The sequence below is a fragment of the Nannobrachium achirus genome, assembly GCF_963921795.1.
Source record: "Nannobrachium achirus genome assembly, chromosome: 13".
NCBI lineage: Eukaryota > Metazoa > Chordata > Actinopteri > Myctophiformes > Myctophidae > Nannobrachium > Nannobrachium achirus.
Window position 1 is genome coordinate 907,209 of NC_137833.1, and position 27,623 is coordinate 934,831.

The 27,623-nt window shown below is 40.1% G+C and overlaps 1 protein-coding gene across 1 annotated transcript in view; it reads left to right on the forward strand.

Moving 5' to 3' along the window:
* Positions 1 to 13,825: 13,825 nt before the first annotated feature.
* Positions 13,826 to 27,623, forward strand: part of LOC308296897 (uncharacterized protein) — a gene marked incomplete at its 3' end in the record, with an annotated part of 29,096 nt that continues 15,298 nt past the window's right edge. The window contains exons 1-6 of the mRNA XM_080740250.1: positions 13,826 to 13,896; positions 16,278 to 16,608; positions 17,694 to 17,765; positions 20,313 to 20,505; positions 22,879 to 22,949; positions 26,995 to 27,215. Coding sequence (XP_080596376.1) covers positions 16,284 to 16,608; positions 17,694 to 17,765; positions 20,313 to 20,505; positions 22,879 to 22,949; positions 26,995 to 27,215 — 882 coding nt within the window. The 5' untranslated portion in view covers positions 13,826 to 13,896; positions 16,278 to 16,283. The remainder of the gene's footprint in view (positions 13,897 to 16,277; positions 16,609 to 17,693; positions 17,766 to 20,312; positions 20,506 to 22,878; positions 22,950 to 26,994; positions 27,216 to 27,623) is intronic.

The following is a 27,623-nucleotide window of genomic DNA, read 5'->3' on the forward strand; positions in this document are numbered from 1 at the left end:
ACTTTTGATACTTTAGGTACATTTTGATGCCAATACTTTCATACTTTTACTAAAATACATTTTGAATTCTGGACTTTTCCTTGCCACAGAGTATTTCTACATTGCAGTGTTGGTAAGTGAAATTGAAATTGTTCAAGTAAAAAAATTGAGTACTTTTTCTAACACTAGAAATAAGAAGAGATCCAGTAGAACTAAGACTAGTGGAGAAGAGATCCAGTAGAACTAAGACTCGTGGAGTAGAGATCCAGTAGAACTAAGACTAGTGGAGAAGAGATCCAGTAGAACTAAGACTAGAGGAGAAGAGATCCAGTAGAACTAAGACTAGTGGAGTAGAGATCCAGTAGAACTAAGACTAGTGGAGAAGAGATCCAGTAGAACTAAGACTAGTGGAGTAGAGATCCAGTAGAACTAAGACTAGTGGAGTAGAGATCCAGTAGAACTAAGACTAGTGGAGAAGAGATCCAGTAGAACTAAGACTAGTGGAGTAGAGATCCAGTAGAACTAAGACTAGTGGAGTAGAGATCCAGGAGAACTAAGACTAGAGGAGAAGAGATCCAGTAGAACTAAGACTAGTGGAGAAGAGATCCAGGAGAACTAAGACTCGTGGAGTAGAGATCCAGTAGAACTAAGACTAGTGGAGAAGAGATCCAGTAGAACTAAGACTAGAGGAGAAGAGATCCAGTAGAACTAAGACTAGTGGAGTAGAGATCCAGTAGAACTAAGACTAGTGGAGAAGAGATCCAGTAGAACTAAGACTAGTGGAGTAGAGATCCAGTAGAACTAAGACTAGTGGAGTAGAGATCCAGGAGAACTAAGACTAGAGGAGAAGAGATCCAGTAGAACTAAGACTAGTGGAGAAGAGATCCAGGAGAACTAAGACTAGAGGAGAAGAGATCCAGTAGAACTAAGACTAGTGGAGAAGAGATCCAGTAGAACTAAGACTAGTGGAGTAGAGATCCAGTAGAACTAAGACTAGAGGAGAAGAGATCCAGTAGAACTAAGACTAGTAGAGAAGAGATCCAGTAGAACTAAGACTAGTGGAGTAGAGATCCAGTAGAACTAAGACTAGTGGAGAAGAGATCCAGTAGAACTAAGACTAGAGGAGAAGAGATCCAGTAGAACTAAGACTAGTAGAGAAGAGATCCAGTAGAACTAAGACTAGTGGAGTAGAGATCCAGTAGAACTAAGACTAGAGGAGAAGAGATCCAGTAGAACTAAGACTAGAGGAGAAGAGATCCAGTAGAACTAAGACTAGTGGAGTAGAGATCCAGTAGACCTAAGACTAGTGGAGTAGAGATCCAGTAGAACTAAGACTAGCGGAGAAGAGATCCAGTAGAACTAAGACTAGAGGAGAAGAGATCCAGTAGAACTAAGACTAGAGGAGAAGAGATCCAGTAGAACTAAGACTAGTGGAGAAGAGATCCAGCAGAACTAAGACTAGTGGAGAAGAGATCCAGTAGAACTAAGACTAGTGGAGAAGAGATCCAGTAGAACTAAGACTAGTAGAGAAGAGATCCAGTAGAACTAAGACTAGAGAAGAGATCCAGTAGAGCTAAGACTAGCGGAGAAGAGATCCAGTAGAACTAAGACTAGTGGAGAAGAGATCCAGTAGAACTAAGACTAGCGGAGAAGAGATCCAGTAGAACTAAGACTAGCGGAGAAGAGATCCAGTAGAACTAAGACTAGCGGAGTAGAGATCCAGTAGAACTAAGACTAGTGGAGTAGAGATCCAGTAGAACTAAGACTAGTGGAGTAGAGATCCAGTAGAACTAAGACTAGCAGAGAAGAGATCCAGTAGAACTAAGACTAGAGGAGAAGAGATCCAGTAGAACTAAGACTAGTGGAGAAGAGATTCAGTAGAAGTAAGACTAGTGGAGAAGAGATCCAGTAGAACTAAGACTAGTGGAGTAGAGATCCAGTAGAACTAAGACTAGCGGAGTAGAGGTCCAGTAGAACTAAGACGTGGAGAAGAGATTCATTACATTCACCCTTTCACACACACACACACACACACACACACACACACACACACACACACACACACACACACACACACACACACACACACAGAGGAAACCATGCTTGGCACCAACCTGCTCATCAGGAGCAGTTAGGGGTTCAGACTCTTCCACACTGACTCTGGGGGAGCCCGGGATCGAACCTTCCGTGTCCTAAGACGGCAACTCTACCCCTGACCCACTGCTGCCCCAAAGAGTACTGTCTTACTGGAACAATAACACAGAATACAGACTGTACAGTTGGCCAATCAGAATACAGATTGTACACTTGGCCAATCAGAATACAGACTGTACACTTGGCCAATCAGAATACAGACTGTACACTTGGCCAATCAGAATACAGACTGTACACTTGGCCAATCAGAATACAGATTGTACACTTGGCCAATCAGAATACAGACTGTACACTTGGCCAATCAGAATACAGATTGTACACTTGGCCAATCAGAATACAGATTGTACACTTGGCCAATCAAAATACAGATTGTACACTTGGCCAATCAGAATACAGATTGTACACTTGGCCAATCAGAATGTGACGTCGAACTGAAGGTGACACACGTTCTCAGCGCCGCATTAACCCATTTAGGCCTGAGATTATTGAATGCTTTAACTGTAGAAAAATAGCAGATCTACAAGCTCACAGCGAGCTGCTATTTTTGAAGAAAGTCGTGAAAATGTGTACACATCTTTGACTTGTATGTATTTTTTAAAAATTTTGCTTCTGGGGGGTCCCTGGAACTAAATATTCTGAAATGGGGGTCCGTGGCCAAATACATATCATTTTGGGGGTCCTTCCCATGAAAAGGTTTGTGAACCACTGACATAGTAGTCTCTCAAGAACAGACTGACTGAGCTCCATTTAAGTGAAAAGGACCTTTTCTTTTACGATGGCTGGCCAGAAACATGGGTTTTTCAAAAAAAAAACCTTAGAAGGATTTAAAAGACACTTATAGAATCGGGTCAACATTGACATTTTCACGATTTTCGAAAAATAGCAGATCTACAAGCTCGCAGCGCGGCACTCGGTGTCGCGCTGTGAGCTTGTATATCTGCTATTTTTCAATAGTTAAAGCATAAAATAATAATACACAATAATGTGTACCCGTTCTGAATGGGTTTTAAACCACTGAATAAATACTCCCTCTGGACTGAGGTCCACATCTCTACCAGAGGCTGACCAGTCAAACTGAATTCTATTTGTTGGAAAGAAAATGTATTCACTGTTAAATATTAAATATAAATTAAACTAACATATCACTTAGCATAAAATTAAAGCACGCGACTCAGTGAAGCCGGTCGATTTGACATAATAGATAATTTTGTATGACGATTAATCGTCTCCAGAAATTCCTAATCACGACAGCCATAACTACTAGGGGTGTAACGATACATTTTAATAGCGATTAGATACATATCACGATACATGGTTGACGATACGATACATGGACAATATTGGTTCATTCATGGCGATACGATACCATTTGATTCAATGATTTAAAATCGATATAGTAACTATTTAGCAAAGACATTAAATATGTGTGAAAGGTGTGGATAGTGCAGGTTTTTAAGGGAAACATGTATTATTATGGATATAAAGAAGTAAACACATTGATTATCTGTCAAATACATGGACATTGTATATTGACAAACCTGCACCTTGACATGAACCCAGAGATTACACACATTTATCGATAGACCAGTGTAGCTATATGGAAAGGAAAAGTAATTAAACCCTCCTTTTAATTTTTTCTTCTTAAAAATGCTAAATACAATGCACAAGTAGGTAGTATCGATACAATCGATTCTTTGCACTGCCGATTCGATACGATACAAAATAAAACGATACGAGACGATTTTGGCTGTTTTCATTTCGATATACTTAGATTTTTTATGTTAAAAATGATATTTCGATACAGTTACTATATCCTTACACCCCTAATAACTACAGGTTGTTAATGAAACATTACACACCTATCCTGTACAACTTCACTACAGGTCGTTAACCAGGGGTTCCCAAACTTCTTTGTCTCAGGGCACCCCATAAATATTGTTTTAATCCGAGGCACCCCTACATTATAATTTTCACTCACAGCACCTTATATTTATAGCATATCGTCGTTGTCGGGTGGAAACCTTGTATGTCCAAAACCGTTCGTTTTGTATTTATCATCTATAAAATGTTCTAAACTAGTGAAAACAGCCAATCTACAAGCACACAACGCCTCGCGATGTAGATCGTCTGTTTTCACTAGTTTTGTACGACAGTCTTGTATGATGAAGCAGGGCTTTGCTTTACCAAAAGACGTACACATTTGAAACTTGGAGATACGAGGTTTCTGCCCGACAATATCTTAGTGATTATGTTGTGAGGAGAACGTTTAGATAATAGCCATTTTGGTTAGAACTGACTGAAAATAACTTTGTACTTCAAGTTTAAAATGATACTAAATATTTTTTCAAGTGTCCAAATAAATTCCAAATATTATCAAATTATCTCGCGGCACCCCAGGGTGCCCCGTCACCCCTGGACTGCCGTCACGGCACCCCAGGGTGCCCCGTCACCCCTGGACTGCCGTCACGGCACCACAGGGTGCTCCGTCACCCACTTTGAAAACCCCTGAATTAAACATTACATACCTATCCTGTACAACTTTAATACAGGCTGTTAATTAAACATTACATACCTATCCTGTACAACTTCACTACAGGCTGCATCCTTGCACCAATCAGTCCACTTTGCTCTGATGATGTTGAGGTTGTTTTGGAAGCCATGTCTCCTGATCCAGCAGATCTGTGGAAATCAACCAGTGGAGAAACAACAATGTTTAGTCATCATGCAGTAACCTTACGTAACTCGTAGAATAACTACAGTCTCAAACCAGTTTCAGTGTTATAACCAGTAAGACTCCCTAATCGGGAGATAAGCGACCGTCAGGTCGCAGCGCGATTTTAGGGCAAAATATGTAGGAGCAGTGTCCAAAAATGTTTTTGAAAGTCGGCCTGATGGTGGCGCTATATGGGACAGATCCATGTTGATGACATGAGTGTAGACATACTGTGTAGCGATTTGCGTGATTTTAGGGCAAAATCTGTAGGGGTAGTGTCCATAAATGTGTTTTAAAAAATCAGCCTGAAGGTGGCGCTATATGGGACAGATCCATGTTGATGACATGAGTGTTGACATACTGTGTAGCGATTTGCGTGATTTTAGGGCAAAATCTGTAGGAGTAGTGTCCAAAAATGTGTTTTAAAGAATCTGCCTGAAGGTGGCGCTAAATGGGACCGATCCATGTTGATGACATGAGTGTAGAGCAAGTGTGTACCGATTTGCGTGATTTTAGGGCAACATTTGTAGGAGCAGTGTCCAAAAATGTGTTTTGCAAGAATCGGCCTCATGGTGGCGCTAGAAGAGGGCCATGTGAGGTTGTGGTTTGGCAGGCAAGGAGTGTGTGTGCAAAATTTGGCATGGATCGGGCCAACGGTTGCGGAGATATGAGCAGGGTAAAAGTGTGACGTGTGATGTGTGACGGACAGACTGACTGACGGACGGACTGACGTACAGCTGGTGGAGGTTTTGATAGTAACTGCTACGCAACTACAGTCTCAAAGCAGCTTCAGTGTTAGAACTATGCAGTCTCAAAGCTTCTAGAAACAGACAGCAACAACAACAACAACAACACAAGTCTTTCCACGCACAATCAGACACATGAAAAAACTGTCAAGAGCGAAAAGCGAATCCTGATTATTAGACTACCCAGGTGATACATGGCAAGTTGGATTTTCAGCTCTACAAACAAGAAAAAAAAATCTATATTCAGTTGAATATTGCAATATATCGCAATATGTATCGCATCGCGATATATCGTGATAAAATCGTATCGCGACCCAAGTATCGTGATACGTATCGTATCATGAGGTTCTTGCCAAGACCCATCCCTATTTACCATTTAGCCGTTTAGCAGACACTCAATCAATCAATACCTTTATCTGTTCTGCAACTCCCTTGGTCCCTCCCTGGCTGTCTCTCCCTTTGCAGGAGAGGGAGAGACAGTGAGAGGATGTGGGTCAAAGTTAACTCTCGCGTCCCTGCTGGTTTTCTTGCGAGCAGAAGCTGAACTCACAGGCAGAGGTCCTGAGTCGACTCTGCTATGAGTTTAGTAGACTGGAAGTCTGAGCTGAACAGAGAGAAGATGCAGGAGACCGTAGTCTGATCCTGCCTGCCTGCTGGTCTGAACTGAACTCTGCGATCTGCCTGGTCCTCCAAGGTCCAGGCTTTAAGTGGGAGGAGGAACTTAGTCTGTTGGTCCCGCACTGGGAGGGGCGATGGCAGAAATGTTTGTGCCCTCCCTTCTTTAAACAAAGATAAAACTAACTTATATGCTATAGTTCTAAGGACCCTTATTTTTCCTACATCTGACCTGACAATAATAATCATCATTAATATTCACATGTACAGATACCAAACACGATCACTTCATATTGTATAAAGATTAAATGAGTTAAGAAGTCAAATAACGAAATAACTGCATATTTGTACAAGTTATAGTCAATATATTATATTTGATGTATATCATATTGCAATACAACTATGTATTTTAATGTTATAAATGTCATTTCAGTAAGTAGTTATCATCACATTCCATGTTCCAGGGTCTTTCTCACTGAGTTCTGTGATACCCCATACTGCTGTGGCAGTTCTTATCTCTATGTAAACATTCCAGAGGCAAAGGATGGGGGTTGGTTTGTTCCTTCCCTCTGAAAATGGGGGCCTCTCTTGTATACAGGTCATATCACATTCTGCTACCACAAACATGTGGAATGTCCTACCGAAGGAGTGTGGATCACTAGCATCCTTTAAAATCGCCCTGAAAAAAAAAAACAAAAAAAAAAAAACTTACAGGCAGCAGCCGTTCGCAACTGGTAAAAACAAACCTAGCCCAGCCCAGCCCTACCCTCCCCTCCCCTGCCCCTTCTTTGTATATACTTACTGTTTGTATTGACTTACTGTATTTTGTTCTTTCATTTATTTTATTTTTTACTGACTATATCTACTGCATAGTACTGTGTTCTATTCGTCTGTCATTCAATGTTATATGAGATACTTTAATGGTTTCCTGTGGAAATAAGCTTAGTCTTTTCATGGATCTCCTTTAAGTAGACCTTGTACCAGTGAACTGTACCGTCATGAAACTGTACCTTTTCCTATGCAAACTGACAATAAAGTCTTCAATCTATCAAAACAAAAAGTGTACATTATGATGTATTAATACATAAATCATGCTTCTTGGGTCCGTGACTGATCACCACGGTTGTCATTACACCGCGTACACTCAGTATGCATGTGAATGAAATCGAGGGCACAGCCAATGTTGTGGACATTGACCCCTAAGGGCCCCGGGTCTGAGGGACTGAATATTTAGTCACCGCAGTAGTGGTTCTCAAAGTGGGGTCCAGGGACCCCCAGAGGTCCTTGGAGGGGTTCCAGGGGGTCCCCAGCACAATTAGTTAATGTAGCATCACAATCAATAACTATTGTATCTGTTTATATGTTGGCTATTAACAAATATAATAACAGATATTTTCTCCCTGGGGTCCACGGCCAAATATACATTTTGGGCAATGTTGGGGGTCCTTAATGTTGGGGGTCCTTAATGTGGTCACCAGCACTTTCGCCTATAACATATTCGCCTACACGCATTTGGTGCTTTCGCCTGGCATTTTCGCCTTGGAGGAGAGTCTTTTCACCTACCTGTCTGAGCCATTTCGCCTACCCTCAATTCTGCTGTCAGACTGTCCATGTTTGCAAATTATCTCTTTGTCATTTAAATATTATAGTGACTGTGACAGTGGTGTCAAGTGAATCTAACAGTTTACTTGACATTTATTATTTACATCACATTTTATTCCTAAAAAATGGCAAAATAGTTTTTTATGCCTGTTGACAGGCAAGGTTGATTCTATAGGCTATTTAGGTGTAGTATATCTTATATAGACCTATATAGGCTAATAGCCTACATATATATTTTGTATAGCCTAATGTTAAAACAATATAGGCCTACAATACTGTTCATTTTACAATACTGTTCAATACTGCACCAAAGAATGTATAGTATCGGGACATGGATTAATTAATTATTTGGGCGCACCTGATTCCAATAGCTCTGTATTTATGTGATTACTATGGAGTGCATAGGATAGCCGTGTGTAGGTTTGACATGTAACACCACTGTCACAGTCACTAGGCCTATAATATTTAAATGACAAAGAGATAATATGAAAACATGGACAGTCTGACAGCAGAATTGAGGGTAGGCGAAATGGCTCAGACAGGTAGGTGAAAAGACTCTCCTCCACGGCAAAAGTGCCCCGCGAAAAGACCTGGCGAAAATGTTATAGACGATTATGCCTGACACCCCTAAGGTCGGGGGTCCTTAATGTTGGGGGTCCTTAATGTTGGGGGTCCTTAATGTTGGGGGTCCTTGACTTTAAAGTTTGAAAACCACTGCCCTAATCAATGCCTGTCTCGTTGGTTCTCCTGCTATAGCCTACCACCAACATGTGGAACGCCCTTCCACAAGCCTTAATTAAAGGAGAGCAAATCCCTAGCCTCCTTCAAAATCGGTATGAAAAGTCACCTTCAGACAGCTGCTATTCGAGACTTGTAAATAGACGAAGACCCCATTCCCCCCCCCCCCCCCCCCCCTTTTTTTTTGTAGGCTATTATTATGCCTTTGTATTTGATGTTATGCTTTTTCTGATTTTGAAATTGATGTCATCTTAGGTAAAGTATTGTTCTATCAGTTAGGGCTGTCCTCGACGCAGGATTTATCAAGTCGATTCGAGTCGCGGGGGTTAATCCGACGCGTCGACAAATCGTTTATGTGAAAAAAAGAAAAAGAAAAAAAAGTGGTGCTTTAAGCTTTTAAACCACGTCAACGTAATACAATAAAACAGCAATATGTTTTAAGCCTTTAAAGTGAATTAGATCCATGAACTACCGTGCATATTGAGACATGTCTCAGGCTTGTCAACTCTCCTGGATTTCCCAGGAGTCTCCTGGATTTTGACCCCATCTCCTGGCATGCTCCTGGATTGGCAAATCTCCTGGATTTCTCCTGGATTTGGTATCAAACTCCCAAAATTCACCAGAACACAGGAAATTACATCTACTATGTTATTTTTTTTCTGGGGGAGGACCCCCAGACCCCCCGCTTTAGGGTTGGGGCAATGCATGCAAGAAAGATCATATACATGTAATGACTTAAAGATGAGAAGTCATTATTATTCACCTACATTTGTCATTTTAAGGCTGAAATTGTTCCAGTGCTAGTAAATCAAGCCTGATAAAAGTATCAAACATGCACAAAATTCAACAGAACATAGGAAAATATATATCTGTTAAGAGGTTTTGGGGAGAGGACCCCCAGACCCCGGGAGGGGCGTTCCGCGCAAACCCCCAAAAAATAAATCTCCTGGATTCTGACCGTCCAATGTTGACAACCCTGAGACATGATAGCGGTGGACACTGGACATTAATGACGATAAGATTGCGTCCAGCCGTGCGTAATTTGCCGTGCGTAATTGTGAATTGTGGAGCAGAGTAGAACAACGGAGGAGAGAATAATGCATCTCTTTGACAGCATGTCGTGTATTATTTCCACAAGTTGTATTTTCTCAGAGCACCGCTGCTGTATCAAAAGAGCTATGTTGCCGATCTGGTGCGAGATAATAAAAAGAAAACAGTTCGCCCGTCGCTATTCCTCAGCCTGAGTCCAACCACCACACACCCACGGCAGTGAAGTGAAAGCGCATCGCGCTGGCTCTGCTGCTTCTTTGGCCAGCTCTCAAGTAGAATAACAACTCGTCGACGCATTTCCTTTCCAAGCGGTTAACTTCAAAATAAGAGCTCCCTGTTATATGATCAAGGCAACTTTCAAGTCACGTGAACTGATTTTATTTTTAAGTCTAGTAGTAGGAAGTATGGACTCAATAAGAATTACATGACAGTCACAGTCCAGCGCTCTCATACCGCACCACAGCATACTGGTGTGATAAAAAAAAGTATTGTTCCTGTGTAAAAAGAAGCCGCAAGGCTTTCTAGGATCTCCTTTTAGTTGACCTTGTACCAGTGATAAATTGTGCTGTGATGAAACTGTAATATACTTTTCTCTATTACAAACTGCTAATAAACTATTATCTGTCTATGACTGGCGTTAGCAGCTATGCTAGCACATCATGCTAAGTCTAAGAGTAAACAAAACTATTGTTTTTTTGTTTTGTTTTTTGTCTATAGGACAAAGCTTTGGCTTTTTATAAACCCGTTAAAATAAAATGTAAACCTTAACAATAATGGAAGTGAAACCACTAAACATGACTTTGCTCCTTTCAAATAGCAGTTCCCCACCCTGTCCTGCCACCCAGACCGCGTGGCCTAATGGATAAGGCGTCTGACTTCGAATCAGAAGATTGAGGGTTCGAGTCCCTTCGTGGTCGGTGCTTTTGCTGCTCGTCCTCCCGTAGACAAGTGGCTAACTATAATGCTAGCTTCAGTAGAAGTACAACACTTTGACCACTCAGTTTAATGTATTGTGTTGTTAAACTAGTCCTTGTCCACCGCGTGCATCACGTGACACAGTAACACACATAGTGAAAACAACAAACAAACATTTTAACAGACTTTTTTTAACCTTTAAAACAACGACTAACTGTCACTTCCGATAACCGTCCGTCGTTACGTCACGTCACGTGTTGCCAGATTGTGCGAGGGAAGCAAACCAGTCTAGGAAAACAATCCCAGAAGAGGAAATTACAGGTTATAAACTCTTATATATACTCTATGGTTATAAGCTTTTATACTCTATGGTTATAAGCTTTTATATAGTCTACTCTATGGTTATAAGCTTCTTATTATAACTCTATGGTTATAAGCTTTTATACTCTATGGTTATAAGCTTTTATATAGTCTACTCTATGGTTATAAGCTTCTTATTATAACTCTATGGTTACAAGCTTTTATACTCTATGGTTATAAGCTTTTATACTCTATGGTTATAAGCTTTAATATATACTCTATGGTTATAAGGTTCTTATTATAACTCTATGGTTATAAGCTCTTATATATACTCTATGGTTATAAGCTTTTATACTCTATGGTTATACGCTTTTATATACTCTATGGTTATAAGCTTCTTATTATAACTCTATGGTTATAAGCCACAGCTTCACATGGTTTTGCAACTCAGAGTATACAGTATAAATGTGGAATATTTGGAAAAAAAATTGAAACATTCTAACAACAAATGGCTCCCTGGCACAAATTTCAGATAGGGACAAATATTTTAATATAATTTATATGGTGGTTCCTGTGTAAATGATCTAGAATCTCCTTTTAGTTGACCTTGTACCAGTGATTTGTGCTGTCATGAAACTGTACTTTGTTTCAAACGGCCGTTTGCAAACTGCTAATGAACTCTTCAATCAATGTATATTAATTTAAATAAATATTTGAGAATCGCCGGTTGAAATAATTCAAGAATTGTGAAACAAGCTCAGATAAAAACAACAATCCCAAATAAGCAACTACACTTTACTAACATGTATGTTAGTAAAGTGTTTACTAACATGTATGTTAGTAAAGTGTTTACTAACATGTAGTATGTTAGTAAAGTGTTTACTAACATGTATGTTAGTAAAGTGTTTACTAACATGTAGTATGTTAGTAAAGTGTTTACTAACATGTATGTTAGTAAAGTGTTTACTAACATGTAGTATGTTAGTAAAGTGTTTACTAACATGTATGTTAGTAAAGTGTTTACTAACATGTATGTTAGTAAAGTGTTTAATGTATGTTAGTGGAGCAATAACCTCTCAAAAAAACAAGCCCAGTGTCGCTTATAATCAGCGGACATGGCAACGCTGCTTCCGGTCTGTGTCACAGTGTTTTTGTTCCGACCAAGAGACGACAGTCCTTCACTTCCTCACACCACCGCTAGATGGCGCTGAGGAGCTGTGGACCGCATCCAGAAAAAACGGTTTCTTCATTTAATTTCACCAGCGGTGGAAAAAGTATTCACAATTTTTACTTGAGTAAAAGTATCAATACTTCCATGTAGATGTACATGAGTAAAAGTATGAAAGTGTTGTCATCAAAATTCACTTAAAGTACCAAAATACAAAAATCTTTGAAAATAGCCGATCGGCTATTTTCAAATAGCCTCGGTATAAAATAGGGCTAAATGGTTTATGTATGTTTTGTATTTATAATATTATAATTTATATCTGCAAAGTAACTAACTAAAGTTTTCAAATACATGTAGAGTAAAAGTATTTGGATTTATTTGATATGTAGGTGAGTAGAAGTCAAGTATTGGAAATTGGAAATAGTCAAGTAGTAGGCTATAAATACCTCAAAAGTGTACTTAAGTACTTCATTGAATGTACTTAGTTACTTTACACCACTGCATTTCACAGACCGATCAAATGTTTGATGGAATAGAATACGAATTGAGTAGAAAGGACTCCAATGTAAACACGCCATAGTGTTTTCTTGGGTTTAAATCCTATTAATAAACTTACTGTAGGCTACTGTGATTTTCTATGATAACTGATAATGCAGTAATCAATCAATTAATCAATCAATGGACTGCAGTGAAAAGCATTTATCCATTTAGATTTTTCTCATTAAAACATTTTTTCTTTTTTTTTTTACACAGAAACATCATTTGTGTCGTATAGCAAGGGTCTTCAACAGGGGGTCCGGGACCCCTAGGGGGTCCTCAGGGGGTACTTTTTTTCCACGCAGCTCCCTATACGTGGCCGTGTGTGGGTATGTCTGCGTGTCTGTCTGTCTGTCTGTAGCCTACAGGACCTTTTGTGACCACACGAGGGCGCTGTTGTTCAGGCCAGGCCAGACACACACACACACACACACACACACACACACACACACACACACAGCTCCACTTCGAACAGAGGTTCGATTTTTTTCTTCTTTTTTCTGAGAACTTTAGCAAAAAATAGCAGATCGGCTATTTTAGGCAAAGGTTTTTAGTGTAGATGGGAAAAAGAGCCGACTATAGTGGAACTAAGGCCAAGTTTATTATTGACGGTTCAAGTGTTTAAATATCTGAAAACACAAATTGACATGAATCCAAAATACACTGATGATTGTGCTGTCAAACAATTTAACTATATGGAATCTACAGGTTATGGGGGTCCCTGCTTCATCTCTCTCTCAATTAAGGGGTCCTTGGCCTGAAAACGTTGAAGACCGCTGTGAGACATATAGCTTTGTTTAAATGGTTTCTTTATATTTTAATGTGCAAATTAATTAATGGTTGATTTTCAGTGTCTTTAGGGCATTTCTGAAGCGATCGGACACCCAAAGTCTTAGTGCTCTTAGCAACAATAGCGTTTCTGGTTTGGGTTAAAAAAAGGCAAGAAGGCTTGCTCTGGCCTTCAAAATAAGATCAGTGGAAATATTTTTTTCCTTTTCTTTTTTTGAAGACAAGCGTATTTTATAAATACATGTATCGAGATTTCTTAATACTAATGTACTTCTAAGTGCCCTAGCACACTTCCCAGGTCCTTTCAGATTGAAATTGAAAATGCCGGCTAGAGCTATTAAAACTGATTATTTATCTGGATTTTATATTAGGCCTACACAACAAAATATTTCGAGTTAAATGTTGTTCAAATGGTTTTAATAAAGGAGTTTATCATGTGCAAATCAATAGTTTTCCAATGGCTTCAGGTGAACTCTTATTCTGAATATATCTACCACCGGAAGTCTTAGATTTACCATCGGAACAGATGTGCTAACGGCCAGTAGAGACGGTTGTTATGACAACCTGAACAACAAGCTGTTAATCTGCAGGTAAACATGTTTTATAGATCAGTTGTTTTCACTGCGGGGGGCATGGGGGGTGGGGGGGTGGTACCGGGTCACGTGATGCACGCGGTGCACGAGGACTAACGTTAATAAAACTACCTGTTAGCATGGTGGCTAGCATGGATGCTAACGCTGAACACAAGGCCAGGAAATGTAGTTATTAATATCCAGTTATTATATTAATATACAGTTATTATACAATGTTGTACAGCAGTGGCCTAATTATTATCATGTAATAGTCTCTCTCTCTCTCTCTCTCTCTCTCTGTCTCTGTCTCTCTCTGTCTCTCTCTCTCTCTCTGTCTCTCTCTCTGTCTCTCTCTCTGTCTCTGTCTCTCTCTCTCTCTCTGTCTCTGTCTCTCTCTCTCTCGCTGTCTCTGTCTCTCTCTCTCTCTCTCTCTCTCTCTCTGTCTCTCTCTATCTCTCTCTCTCTTTGATTGATTGAAGACTTTATTAGAAGTTTGCATAGGCTTCTGCTACACCACAAAAATGTGGAATGCCTTACCGAAGGCCATAAAGGAGTATGGATCTCTAGCATCCTTTAAAAATGCCCTGAAAAACCACTTACAGGCAGCAGCCGTTCGCAACTGGTAAAAAACCTAGCCCAACCCTACCCTCCCTGCCCCTTCCTTGTATATACTGTACATACTGATTGTTTAGACTTACTGTTACCTGCCCCTTCCTTGTATATATTGTATATACTGTACTTACTGATTGTATAGACCTACTGTTTTCTTTTTTCTTTACATATCTACTGCATAGTACTGTGTTCTATTTGTCTGTCATTCAATGTTATATGAGATACTTTAATGGTTTCCTGTTGAAATAAGCTTAGTCTTTTCATGGATCTCCTTTTAGTAGACCTTGTACCAGTGAACTGTACCGTCATGAATCTGTACATTTTCCTATGCAAACTTCTAATAAAGCCTTCAATCAATCAATCAATCAATCAATCAATCAATCAAACAAACAGTTTCATGACGATACAGTTCACTGGTACAAGGTCTACTAAAAGGAGATCCATGAAAAGACTAAGCTTATTTCCACTGGAAACCATTGAAGTATCTCATATAACATTGAATGACAGACAAATAGAGCACAGTACTATGCAGTAGATATGTAAAGAAAAACAAAAAAGAAGACAGTAAGTCTAAAACAAACAGTATATACAAAGAAGGGGCAGGGGAGGGTAGGGTTGGGCTAGGTTCATTTTTGTTCATCTCTCTCTCTCTCTCTCTCTCTCTCTCTCTCTCTCTCTGCACACACAACACAGACATTTCATATCAAGGTCCATATTATATTATATTATTTAATCAGCATTTATTGATGTTGGTACCATAGGAGAGATGACACACACACCACACACACACACACACACACACACACACACACACACACACACACACACACACACACACACACACACACACACACACACACACACACACACACACACACTTTCTGCTATGTCAAATTGTGTAGACTTGTAAATAAAGTAATGCTGATGTTTAACAATAATTGAACCATCACCTGTGTGTGCTTGGTGTGAGAGCGATGTTGTTTTGGGGAGTGCTCGTTTTAAATAATTCATAGTGGTTTCATTTGTATCAGAGTTACATACTGGGAAGGGTCATAAGATACGCAAAGAGTCCATTATAACCCAGGCATTTTCACTCGCCGGTAAGTAGACTAAATCACGTCTTTTTCCCCCTTTTAACTCATTCACAGGCCTCTCCAAGGTAGACAACATTATTAAAAGGGGGAAAAAGACGTGATTTAGTCTGCTTACCAGCGAGTGAAAATGCCTGGGTTATAATTGGGGCGGACGGGGCTGAAGAGCAGCAGAGGCTCGCTAAGAATGAGAACGCGTCTAGTGGATTACCAAGCTTGTTTAAGGACATGGTTTAGGACCCAAGCTTGTGATTGGCTGAACCGGAGGTAGGGAGCGCTCCATTGTAGACACTTGGACCGCGCAGAGGAGGTGAATAGAATGCGTTTCGGCTTCGTAACTCGCGCGGCCGGCCCTGGCCCGCTCTTCGCGGGCACTCGCGCCTATGGCGCTTGGGCGCGAAGAGCAGGACCAAGGTCCGCTGGCCTTCGCGCCGCTTGCAATGTCGTGGACAATAACTGTGACATCTAACCATAAAACGAGCGCTCTACTCCTAAACACGCTTGGTAATCTGCTAGACGCAATGAGAACAGGCTCCAGTAAACTAGGCTAAGCTAGCTTTCCACATACATGCTTTCCACGCTTAAAATGGGAGTCGACGTAAGTGTCATAACTCTCCATTCTACGGGTCTGGTGACACTGCTTGGAAATATATTGTGATATTGTATTATTCCCATATATATGCATATATTCTGCAGCAGAAGATGACTTCTCCAGACCAGAGTGTGGAGTCCAGACTGCAGCAGAAGATGACTTCTCCAGACCAGAGTGTGGAGTCCAGACTGCAGAAGATGACTTCTTCAGACCAGAGTGTGGAGTCCAGACTGCAGAAGATGACTTCTTCAGACCAGAGTGTGGAGTCCAGACTGCAGAAGATGACTTCTTCAGACCAGAGTGTGGAGTCCAGACTGCAGCAGAAGATGACTTCTTCAGACCAGAGTGTGGAGTCCAGACTGCAGAAGATGACTTCTTCAGAACCAACCAGCAGCGTTTCTATCAAAGAGGAACCTGAAGATCATCTGGAGATTGGTGAGGTTCATGTCTCCTCCGTCTGTCTGTCCGTCCGTCCGTCCGTCCGTCCGTCCGTCTTAAAATATATCGCTTCAAATTAATCTTTGTTTATTGAGCTTTTTGTAACTCATCGAGAGATCCAAAAGCATAAAGAAAAAAAAAAAAAAAAAAACATGTGATGGATGCACCTGGGACGTATCCTCAGTGATGCAGCCCAAGCTCATCAGGGTTTCGGGTCTCTCAACATCATACCCCTCACCTGGGTGACCCAGCCGGGGTTGATCAAGTCCCGACTTACGTCCCAGTAGCTCCCCACGATCAGTCCCATTAGGGAAAGACAGGACCATTCACTCCACTACTCCAGAACTACTCTGCCAAGACTAGGGAAAGAAGTCTGGCGCTTGGAAGGACCAGGCTCTGTGGATTTACTCCTGTCCGGGCCCCTCCTACGTCTCACCAGGTCCTCTCTGCTCTCACCAGGTCCTCTCTGCTCTCACCAGGTCCTCTCTGCTCTCACCAGGTCCTCTCTGCTCTCACCAGGTCCTCTCTGCTCTCACCAGGTCCTCTCTGCTCTCACCAGGTCCACTCCTGCTCTCACCAGGTCCAGGACCTGTGCGTTGCACCATACTTTAGCCCCGCCCCCAGACATTTCACTCAGGAGTGGTGGATTCCTAAGCTGTAATGGTACTGCAGGCTCCACCTGGCCCAACGGTGGTACTGCATGCAGGCTCCACCTGGCCCAATGGTGGTACTGCAGGCTCCATCTGGCCCAACGGTGGTACTGCATGCAGGCTCCACCTGGCCCAACGGTGGTACTGCATGCAGGCTCCATCTGGCCCAACGGTGGTGCTGCATGCAGGCTCCGCTTGCAGCTTGAATGGCCCTCCTAAAGGCCTATTACCATGGATCACATCTTCTTTGGAGAAACTCCATAAAACTACGGTTCAATCTACATAAATCTGGATAGTGGACGTCCCATTAGTCCCAGGGTTAGATCCATCAACAGCACATTTTCTTAACATTTTAAGGGGAACTTAAATAAATATCTTGAACATAAACTGAACAATGACTTCCTGGTGTGTGCTGGTTTTCCTTCATTTCAGACCAGAGTCAGAAGACCTGGCAACCCAGCAGCACCGTGACGGTTAAACAAGAACCTGAAGATTCTTACACCAGTAAGTTCTGTCTCTAAGTCTATGGGCCCTATTATGATCCAGGTCTTATGCCTTATGCCTTAACTTCTTTACCCTTTTTTCACTATTTTGAAAAACATTTTTAAATACTTCAAATGCTGATCTACATCTGCACATTGTGAACTTGCAGATCAGCTATTTGAAATATTTAAAAAACAAAAACAAAATAGTAAAATCACACCCGTGTGAACTGAGCGGTGGTTTACCCACCAACCACCAACTAACTGTACTGTATACTGTACTGTACCTAACTGTACTGTACTGTACATATTCTGTGTTCTATATCTATGAATTCGATGTGTTCTAGATCTATGAATTCTGTCACCTCCCCCCCGCCCCCCCCCCCCAGGCTAGTCTCAACAGCACCCTCTTACCCACCAACCCCTCCCCCCTTCCCCCCTGTGTGTGTGTGTGTGTGTGTGTGTGTGTGTGTGTGTGCGTGCGTATGTGTGTGTGTGTGTGCCTGGCCTGGCCTGAAAACAGCGCCCCTCCCTTAACATGTGTGGTCATAAAAGGTACTACCACAGGCTTGAGGCTACATACAGACCCACCCACATACACGGATACACGGATACACACACGGCCACTCTATGGAGACGGTGTGACCACCGCTCAAAAAAAGGCAATGAAGTTAAGGCATAAGGCATAAGACCTGGATCATCATCATAATAGGGCCCTAAGTGTCTGTCTCTCTCTCTCTCTCTCTCTCTCTCTCTCTCTCTCTCTCTCTCTCTCTCTCTCTCTCTCTCTCTCTCTCTCTCTCTCTCTCTCTCTCTCTCTCTCTCTCTCTCTCTCTCTTTCTTTCTTTCTTTCTTTCGTGTTGTCATCACCTTATTAACGATTTGGTACACAATTATCAAGGCAGTTATTAAATATGTAGCCATCATAAAAAAAGAATGCAGATTTCAGATTTCCAAATAGTGTGCAAAGACCTTCTATAGCAATGGTCTTCAACAGGGGGTCCAGGACTCCTAGGGGGTCCTCAGAATCACTACAAGGGGGGTCCTCCAAATCTTTGTGTGAAAAACCTTTTTTATATATTAAACAATTTATATATAAAACAACTTTAGCCAAAAATAGCAGATCTACAAGCTCACAATGCCTCGTGCTGCGAGGCGTTGTGAGCTTGTAGATCGGCTATTTTCGGCAAAGAGCTTTGGTGTAGAGGGGAAAAAGAGCAGACTAAGTACAGAGTGAAAGGTCAGGTTTATTAAGTATTGATGGTTCAAGTGGTTAAATATCTGAAAACACAAATTGACATGCATCCAAAATACACTGATGATTGTGCTGTCAAACAATGAAACTATATGGAATCTATGAACAGGTTGTGGGGGTCCCTGCTTCATCTCTCTCTCAACTAAGGGGTCCCTGCTTCATCTCTCTCTCAACTAAGGGGCCCCTGCTTCATCTCTCTCTCAACTAAGGGGTCCCTGCTTCATCTCTCTCTCAACTAAGGGGTCCCTGCTTCATCTCTCTCTCAACTAAGGGGTCCCTGCTTCATCTCTCTCTCAACTAAGGGGTCCTTGGCCTGAAAACATTGAAGACCCCTGGTTTAGCAGCTTCCCTGCTTACTTCACGCAGACAGACGTAAAGCGGTGTTGACTGAAGCAGTAAGCCACAAGAGGCGAGTGGTTACCTGTATTTTACACCGGCTGAGAGGCGTAAAATACAGGTAACCACTCGCCTTTTGTGGCTTATTTCTTTTCTAAAATGGTTACAATATGGCAACATGAAAAATCATAGACATGTACCAATTAAAACTGTTCTATGTCACTAATAATTCACTATAAGGTCCAGTGATGTTACTAGGTTTTCAATGTAATGGGTCCCGGGACCCACAGGTGGTCATTCAAATGGGTCCCAGAAAAGTTTTATGAGTCCTCAATACAATGTTTTCGAGCGCTGTGAGCTTGTAGATCGGCTATTTTCTAAATGTTTGCCTATTTCTTATATGTATTTTACAATTTGGCTAATTTTTGAACTTAGAACTACTTAAACTACTAAAACATGTGCCCCTAATGAATTTGGGCGCGCAAAATGGCGTCGGACGTCGGTGGAATCAAAACATTGACGTTTCTATCGCCTGTTTAAGACTTTCTACGTGGATTTTATTTGTGTTAACGTAGGGTAAAGTAGGATGCTTTCACCCATGAACAATGGTGGTGTCTGTGGAATTTTAAAATGTTTTTCTTTTACCGCGACCCGGTAAATTATTTTAACACTAGCCCTTACCCCTTCAAAGATATGAGCTCCAAAATGATGTGCAGTGTGTGGGTTATGGGATGTGCACTGTGCATACAGTATATGAGGGATGGAAAGTAACTGTAACTGGTGCTTGCATGATAATATGTAGGAGCATCAATGTAAGAAATACCTGTTTCGTTTAATGGCTAGGTTTGATATAAACTGATTCAAGGTGTGGGTTATAGTCTCATATACCACAGCAATTAAGGGAAACCAGCCAATCAGAATCAAGGAATGGAACTAGCCGTTTTAGAAATGTCTTTCTGTGTTTCTTGTTGTACGCAGCGAGACGACCGGGGTCACGTAAACGCTCCGCCCCCTCCTACCATCAATACGACGACTCAGACTCCGAGGAGGAGGAGAAGGTTTTCCGCAGCGACGCCAGAGAGAGAGCCGCCAAACGCAACTCCACCTGGGCAGACCCTTTCTCTAGGAGAGACCCTCCATATAAGGACCGCTCTACTGCACCGGGCCAGGAGTAAGATACCTTTATTAACCCTTATTAACCCTAACCCTTTCAACTCCACCTGGGCAGATCCCTTCTCTAGGAGAGACCCTCCATATAAGGACCGCTCTACTGCACCGGGCCAGGAGTAAGATACCTTTATTAACCCTTATTAACCCTAACCCTTTCAACTCCACCTGGGCAGATCCCTTCTCTAGGAGAGACCCTCCATATAAGGACCGATCTACTGCACCGGGCCAGGAGTAAGATACCTTTATTAACCCTTATTAACCCTAACCCTTTCAACTCCACCTGGGCAGACCCTTTCTCCAGGAGAGACCCTCCATATAAGGACCGATCTGCACCAGGACAGGAGTAAGATACCTTTATTAACCCTTATTAACCCTAACCCTTTCAACTCCACCTGGGCAGACCCCTTCTCTAGGAGAGACCCTCCATATAAGGACCGATCTGCACCAGGACAGGAGTAAGATACCTTTATTAACCCTAACCCTTTATTAACCCTAACCCTAAAGATACCTTTATTAACCCTAACCCTAAAGATACCTTTATTAACCCCTTCTCCAGGAGAGACCCTCCCTATAGGGACCGTTCTGCACCAGGACAGGAGTAAGAACACTGATACCCCAGGGGGTCCACAGATGATTAACTTAATGTGCAACACTGTTTTCTCACTCAACAGTAAACAAACCAACATACAGTTTAAGTGTATAGAGGGTATCTGCACATTTCTAAAGTGACAATTTAAGGACTTTTTAATACCTCTAAAATGACTAATTAAACATTGTCCAACTTGTCAAATATTAGAGGTAGAAATTGTGAAAATAGCAGATCTTTCACAATTCTCACTCAACAGTAAACAAACCAACATACAGTTTAAGTGTATAGAGGGTATCTGCACATTTCTAAAGTGACAATTTAAGGACTTTTTAATACCTCTAAAATGACTAATTAAACATTGTCCAACTTGTCAAATATTAGAGGTAGAAATTGTGAAAATAGCAGATCTTTCACAATAGAACCGTGTTGTATGAAATGTAATGCCTCAACTCTTAGTGCTCGTCGGGGGGATTTTTTATTTTTAAAATCCCCAGTTAAAATATGATTATTTGAATAGGGCCTATTTGAACAAACAAACGAATGAATGAATTTATAGGACTCTGTATTGATAATGATATTCTGTTCATTATTTTAACAGTATTTATCACAGTAATGATATTTTGTTCATTATTGTAACAGTATTTATCACAGTAATGATATGATCATTATTTTAACAGTATTTATCACAGTAATGATATTCTGTTCATTATTTTAACAGTATTTATCACAGTAATGATATGATGTTCATTATTTTAACAGTATTTATCACAGTAATGATATGTTCATTATTTTAACATATTTATCACAGTAATGATATGATGTTCATTATTTTAACAGTATTTATCACAGTAATGATATTCTGTTCATTATTTTAACAGTATTTATCACAGTAATGATATTCTGTTCATTATTTTAACAGTATTTATCACAGTAATGATATGTTCATTATTTTAACAGTATTTATCACAGTAATGATATGTTCATTATTTTAACAGTATTTATCACAGTAATGATATGTTCATTATTTTAACAGTATTTATCACAGTAATGATATGTTCATTATTTTAACAGTATTTATCACAGTAATGATATGTTCATTATTTTAACAGTATTTATCACAGTAATGATATGTTCATTATTTTAACAGTATTTATCACAGTCACAGTAATGATATGATGTTCATTATTTTAACAGTATTTATCACAGTAATGATATGTTCATTATTTTAACAGTATTTATCACAGTAATGATATGTTCATTATTTTAACAGTATTTATCACAGTAATGATATGTTCATTATTTTAACAGTATTTATCACAGTAATGATATGATGTTCATTATTTTAACAGTATTTATCACAGTAATGATATGATGTTCATTATTTTAACAGTATTTATCACAGTAATGATATGATGTTCATTATTTTAACAGTATTTATCACAGTAATGATATGTTCATTATTTTAACAGTATTTATCACAGTCACAGTAATGATATGATGTTCATTATTTTAACAGTATTTATCACAGTAATGATATGTTCATTATTTTAACAGTATTTATCACAGTAATGATATGTTCATTATTTTAACAGTATTTATCACAGTAATGATATGTTCATTATTTTAACAGTATTTATCACAGTAATGATATGTTCATTATTTTAACAGTATTTATCACAGTAATGATATGTTCATTATTTTAACAGTATTTATCACAGTAATGATATATTCATTATTTTAACAGTATTTATCACAGTAATGATATTCTGTTCATTATTTTAACAGCAACAGGGAGGTGCAGCTCCGGGTGGGACTTATCTTGGACCCAGGACTGAAAACATACTCACGCCGGCACGGTATTTTAATCTATTACATGGGTTCCCAAACCTTTTTGTCTCAGGGCACCCCTAGCATTTTCACTCCCAGCACCTTATATTTATAGCATATCGTCGTTGTCGGATGGAAACCTTGTATGTTTGTTTTGTATTTATCATCTATAAAATGTACTAAACTAGTGAAAACAGCAGATCTGTGTGACAGTCTTGTATAATGAAGCAGGGCTTTGCTTTACCAAAAGACGTACACATTTGAAACTTGGAGATACGAGGTTTCTGCCCGACAGTGACGATGTTTTAGTGATTATGTTGCGAGGAAAACGTTGAGATAACAGCCATTTTGGTTAGAACTGACTGAAAATAACTTTGTACTTCAAGTTTAAAATGACACTAAATATTAAATATAGGGCTGTCAAATGATTAACATTTTTAATCACAGTTCAAAAATTAATTAATCATGATTAATCACGAATCGAACTATGTCCAAAATATGCCATTTCTTTATGTATATTGTTGCGGTAATGGCAAGCTAAAGGCAAAGATACATTTATCATACAATATGTAGGCCTATATATATGTTTATTATCATTATTAGGGCCCGAGCACACACAGTGTGTGAGGACCCTATTGTATTTGCAAAGATTATTATTCTTCCGCCGAATGAATCGTGTTTTTGAGCCGCAAAATGTACTCCAAAAGTTGCGCAACTTTGCACACACATCACAAGTGGCGAAAAATTTCGTATTTAAAAAAATAAATAAAGGGGGCGTGGCCTAATGGCTCAATAGCGCCCCCTACAAAACTTCGAGCCTCAAGCCCCACCATACGGTTTCACCTACACGTACAAAAATCGCTACACACCTGTATCATGTCCGGACTCACAAAAAAGTCTCTTGGCGCCACTTCCAAAACCAAACAGGAAGTCAGCCATTTTGACTAATTAGTGGCATTTTGGTGCATTTTTGGCCGTTTTCACGTGTCGCACTTTAACGAACTCCTCCTAGGGGGTTTATCGGATCAACTTCAAGTTCGCGCGGCATACTCAAGACACCTTAACGATGAAAAGTTGTGCGAATCATGAGTTTTCGTAAAACGGCGTGCCCGTGGCGAAGGGTCAAACTTCCTTCACCAAACAGGAAGTGCCCCCTCTTCTGATTGGTCCATACTTGATTGTTCCTTTTGTGGCTGTTACTCATCAACCGTTTATCGTACAGAGTTGTGGCTGGTATCATATGACTTGACTAAGTGTCCTTCACCTTAATTGACGCTTCCTTCGCCAAACAGGAAGTGCCTTTCACCAAACAGGAAGTGCCTCTATAACTCATGAACCGTTTGTCGTACAGACTCGTGGCTGGTGTCATAATTTTTTTTTTCTCAAAACATTTTTTTTCTCAATTTTTTTTTCTCAAAAAATTTTTTTTCTCAATTTTTTTCTCAATTTTTTTTTCTCAAATTTTTTTTTTCTCAAATTTTGTTTTCTCAAACATTTTTTTTTCTCAAAAAACTAACACATGCTAATGCTAACCAATGCTAATACTAATATGCTAATTCTAATGTTAACACATGCTAATGCTAATATGCTAATGCTAACACATGCTAATGCTAACAAATGCTAATGCTAACATGTTAATGCTAATGCTGACACATGCTAATGCTAACATGCTAATGTTAATGCTAACACATGCTAATGCTAACACATGCTAATGCTAACACATGCTAAGGCTAACGCTAACACATGCTAATGCTAATTTCGTATTTAAAAAATAAATAAAGGGGGCGTGGCCTAATGGCTCAATAGCGCCCCCTACAAAACTTCGAGCCTCAAGCCCCACCATACGGTTTCACCTACACGTACGAAAATCGCTACACACCTGTATCATGTCCGGACTCACAAAAAAGTCTCTTGGCGCCACTTCCAAAACCAAACAGGAAGTCAGCCATTTTGACTAATTAGTGGCATTTTGGTGCATTTTTGTTTGCATTTTGGTTTAACTAAGCCCCGCCCCCTCTTCTGATTGGCCGAAACTTGATTGTTCCTTTTTTGGCTGTTACTCATCAACCGTTTATCGTACAGAGTTGTGGCTGGTATCATATGACTTGATTAAGAGTCCTTAACCTTAATTGACGCTTCCTTCGCCAAACAGGAAGTGCCCTTCACCAAACAGGAAGTGCCTCTATAACTCATGAACCGTTTGTCGTACAGACTCGCGGCTGGTGTCATAATTTTTTTTTTCTCAAAAGTTTTTTTTTCTCAAAAAAATTTTTTCTAATCATTTTTTTTTCTCAAAAAAATTTTTTTCTCAATTTTTTTTTTCTCAATTTTTTTCTCAATTTTTTTTTCTCAAATTTTTTTTTTCTCAAATTTTTTTTTCTGAAACATTTTTTTCTCAATTTTTTTTTCTCAAAAAAATTTTTTTTCAATTTTTTTTTCTCACAAATATTTTTTTGAGAAAAACTTTAAACTATCGTTAAAGTGCGACCCGTGATAACGGCCAAAAATGCGCCAAAACGCCACTAATTAGTCGAAATGGCTGACTTCCTGTTTGGTTTCTGATTGGCTGCTGGCCTTGTGACGTGGGTAGAGCTGCGAGGGCCCCGTCATTGCTGCTTGCAGCTTTAATTGTTATTATTATTACTATTTATGCATTTTTTTTACCTTACCATTTATTGTGTAGCAATAGCAAATATTTATACAATAGGCCTATGGCTACGTCTAAAACACTGGCTTACACATGACTTTTCAGGCTGTGGTTTTTACCAGTACAACAGAGTAGAACAAGGGAAGAAGTTGTTTGTCTGTTTTTGCCAGACCCAGGGGGTCGGCCTACAAAAGGCTTTGTCGGTCTGTCGGTCTGTCGGTCGGTCGGTCGGTCCCTCTTTTCCTCAGTGTGCCTGTGTTTGCCTCTGACTGCTCATCTGCCCCTCCCTTCCCTTGCTCGGCTGATTGCCTTGAGTGCCGTCACCTGTACAGGACCAGCTGAGTTGAGTTGGCTGACGAGCTGCTGACACTATAAATTCCTCAGCCCATCTACAAGCTCAGAAACATTTCCAGCTGCTCAGCCTATACAATCCTGTGTGTTCATGTGTTAGTTCAGTGCCATACTAGTGAAAACAGCCGATCTACAAGCTCTTGCTATTAAGTGTTGAAAATGTTCCGCCCCAACTCTGTCAGAAAGAGAGGCCAGACTAAGATTGATCCACCCCCCCCCCCCCCCCCTTCCTTGCATTCTGATTTTCATTGCGGGTCTGGCAGAACCAGGTGACCTGGTCTAGTTGTATTGCATTTGCACTTTTTGAGCAGTAAAAGAGCACAAACTCAAACTTGAACTTGTGGAAAATGTTTTATTCTTTGCCTGCGTTGAAGACACTCATCGGTGCACTCAGTGGGGTTTGACGATTATTGGGATCCAAGAACCTAGCACTTACATTGGGAATGGGCTTATTGTGTCTAAAAAGACACATTTAGCCACTGAAATCCAAATCATTAAAATGTCTAAAACTATAGAAAACATCTTTTCTTTTCTCTAATCACAATCTAAAATATGAACCCTTGTTGTAAAAATCCAAAGTTGTCCTTTAAAGGACAACTTTAGTTTTTTACAACAAGGGTTCATATTTTAGATTGTAATTAAAGAATATAAAAGATGAGTGTTAAAAGTATTTCATTTACTTCTTTCTATTGTTTTAGAGATTCTTATTTCAGTGGTTGGGGGCATGCGTACAAGTGGCTAAATATGTCATTTTACACAGACTAAGCCCATTCACAAGATACAACGCAACCTTTCATGGTTGGATGTGACTTATGGGGGCTAGAAGTGTTACTGTAAATAGCAATAAAGAAACTGCTGGCTTATTGTGTCTAAAAAGACATATTTAGCCACTTGTACGCATGCCCCCATGCGTACGCATGCCCCACATTTTAGCACGGTAAACGCGATAAAACAATAGAACGAAGTAAATGAAAACATTTTAACACTCACTTTTTCTTTTCTCTAATTACAATCTAAAATATGAACCCTTGTTGTAAAAAAATCCAAGGTTGTCCTTTAAAACGAACCTCTTTCAGCCCTGAAGATCCAGAAGATCAAGGTGAGGTTTGGTGGAGACGAGTCTGGTCTGATCTCTGAGCTGAGGAGAGCCTTCCCCATGGTCAGAGACATGCCCTTTGACCTCTGCACCGTGGACTCTGTCAACAACATCCGAGTTATCCGCCAGAGACCCTGGACGACCCAAACCCTGAGGATGTTGAACGAGAACAAACGCTCTGCTGTCTACATACTACCTACGGTACAGTATTGAGTGTATAGATAGATAGATAGATAGATAGATAGATAGGTAGGTAGGTAGGTAGGTAGGTAGGTAGGTAGGTAGGTAGGTAGATAGATAGATAGATAGATAGATAGATAGATAGATAGATAGATAGATAGATAGATAGATAGATAGATAGATACCTTTATTATCCCACGGGGGAAATTCAGTTGCCCAGAGGCAGCACAGCAGTTAAGGTTACAAGTTACAGAGAAGTAAGAACAATTAAAAGAGTACTGTAGTGTACAGTCAAAAGAGCAAGCACAGAAAAAGATAAATAAAACAAAGTGTCAAAAGATTTGCAAAAAAAAGAAGAAGAATATAAACAAAGTGACCATGAAACATTCCACACTCATAAGTGACACGTCACACACACAAAAAAGCTAT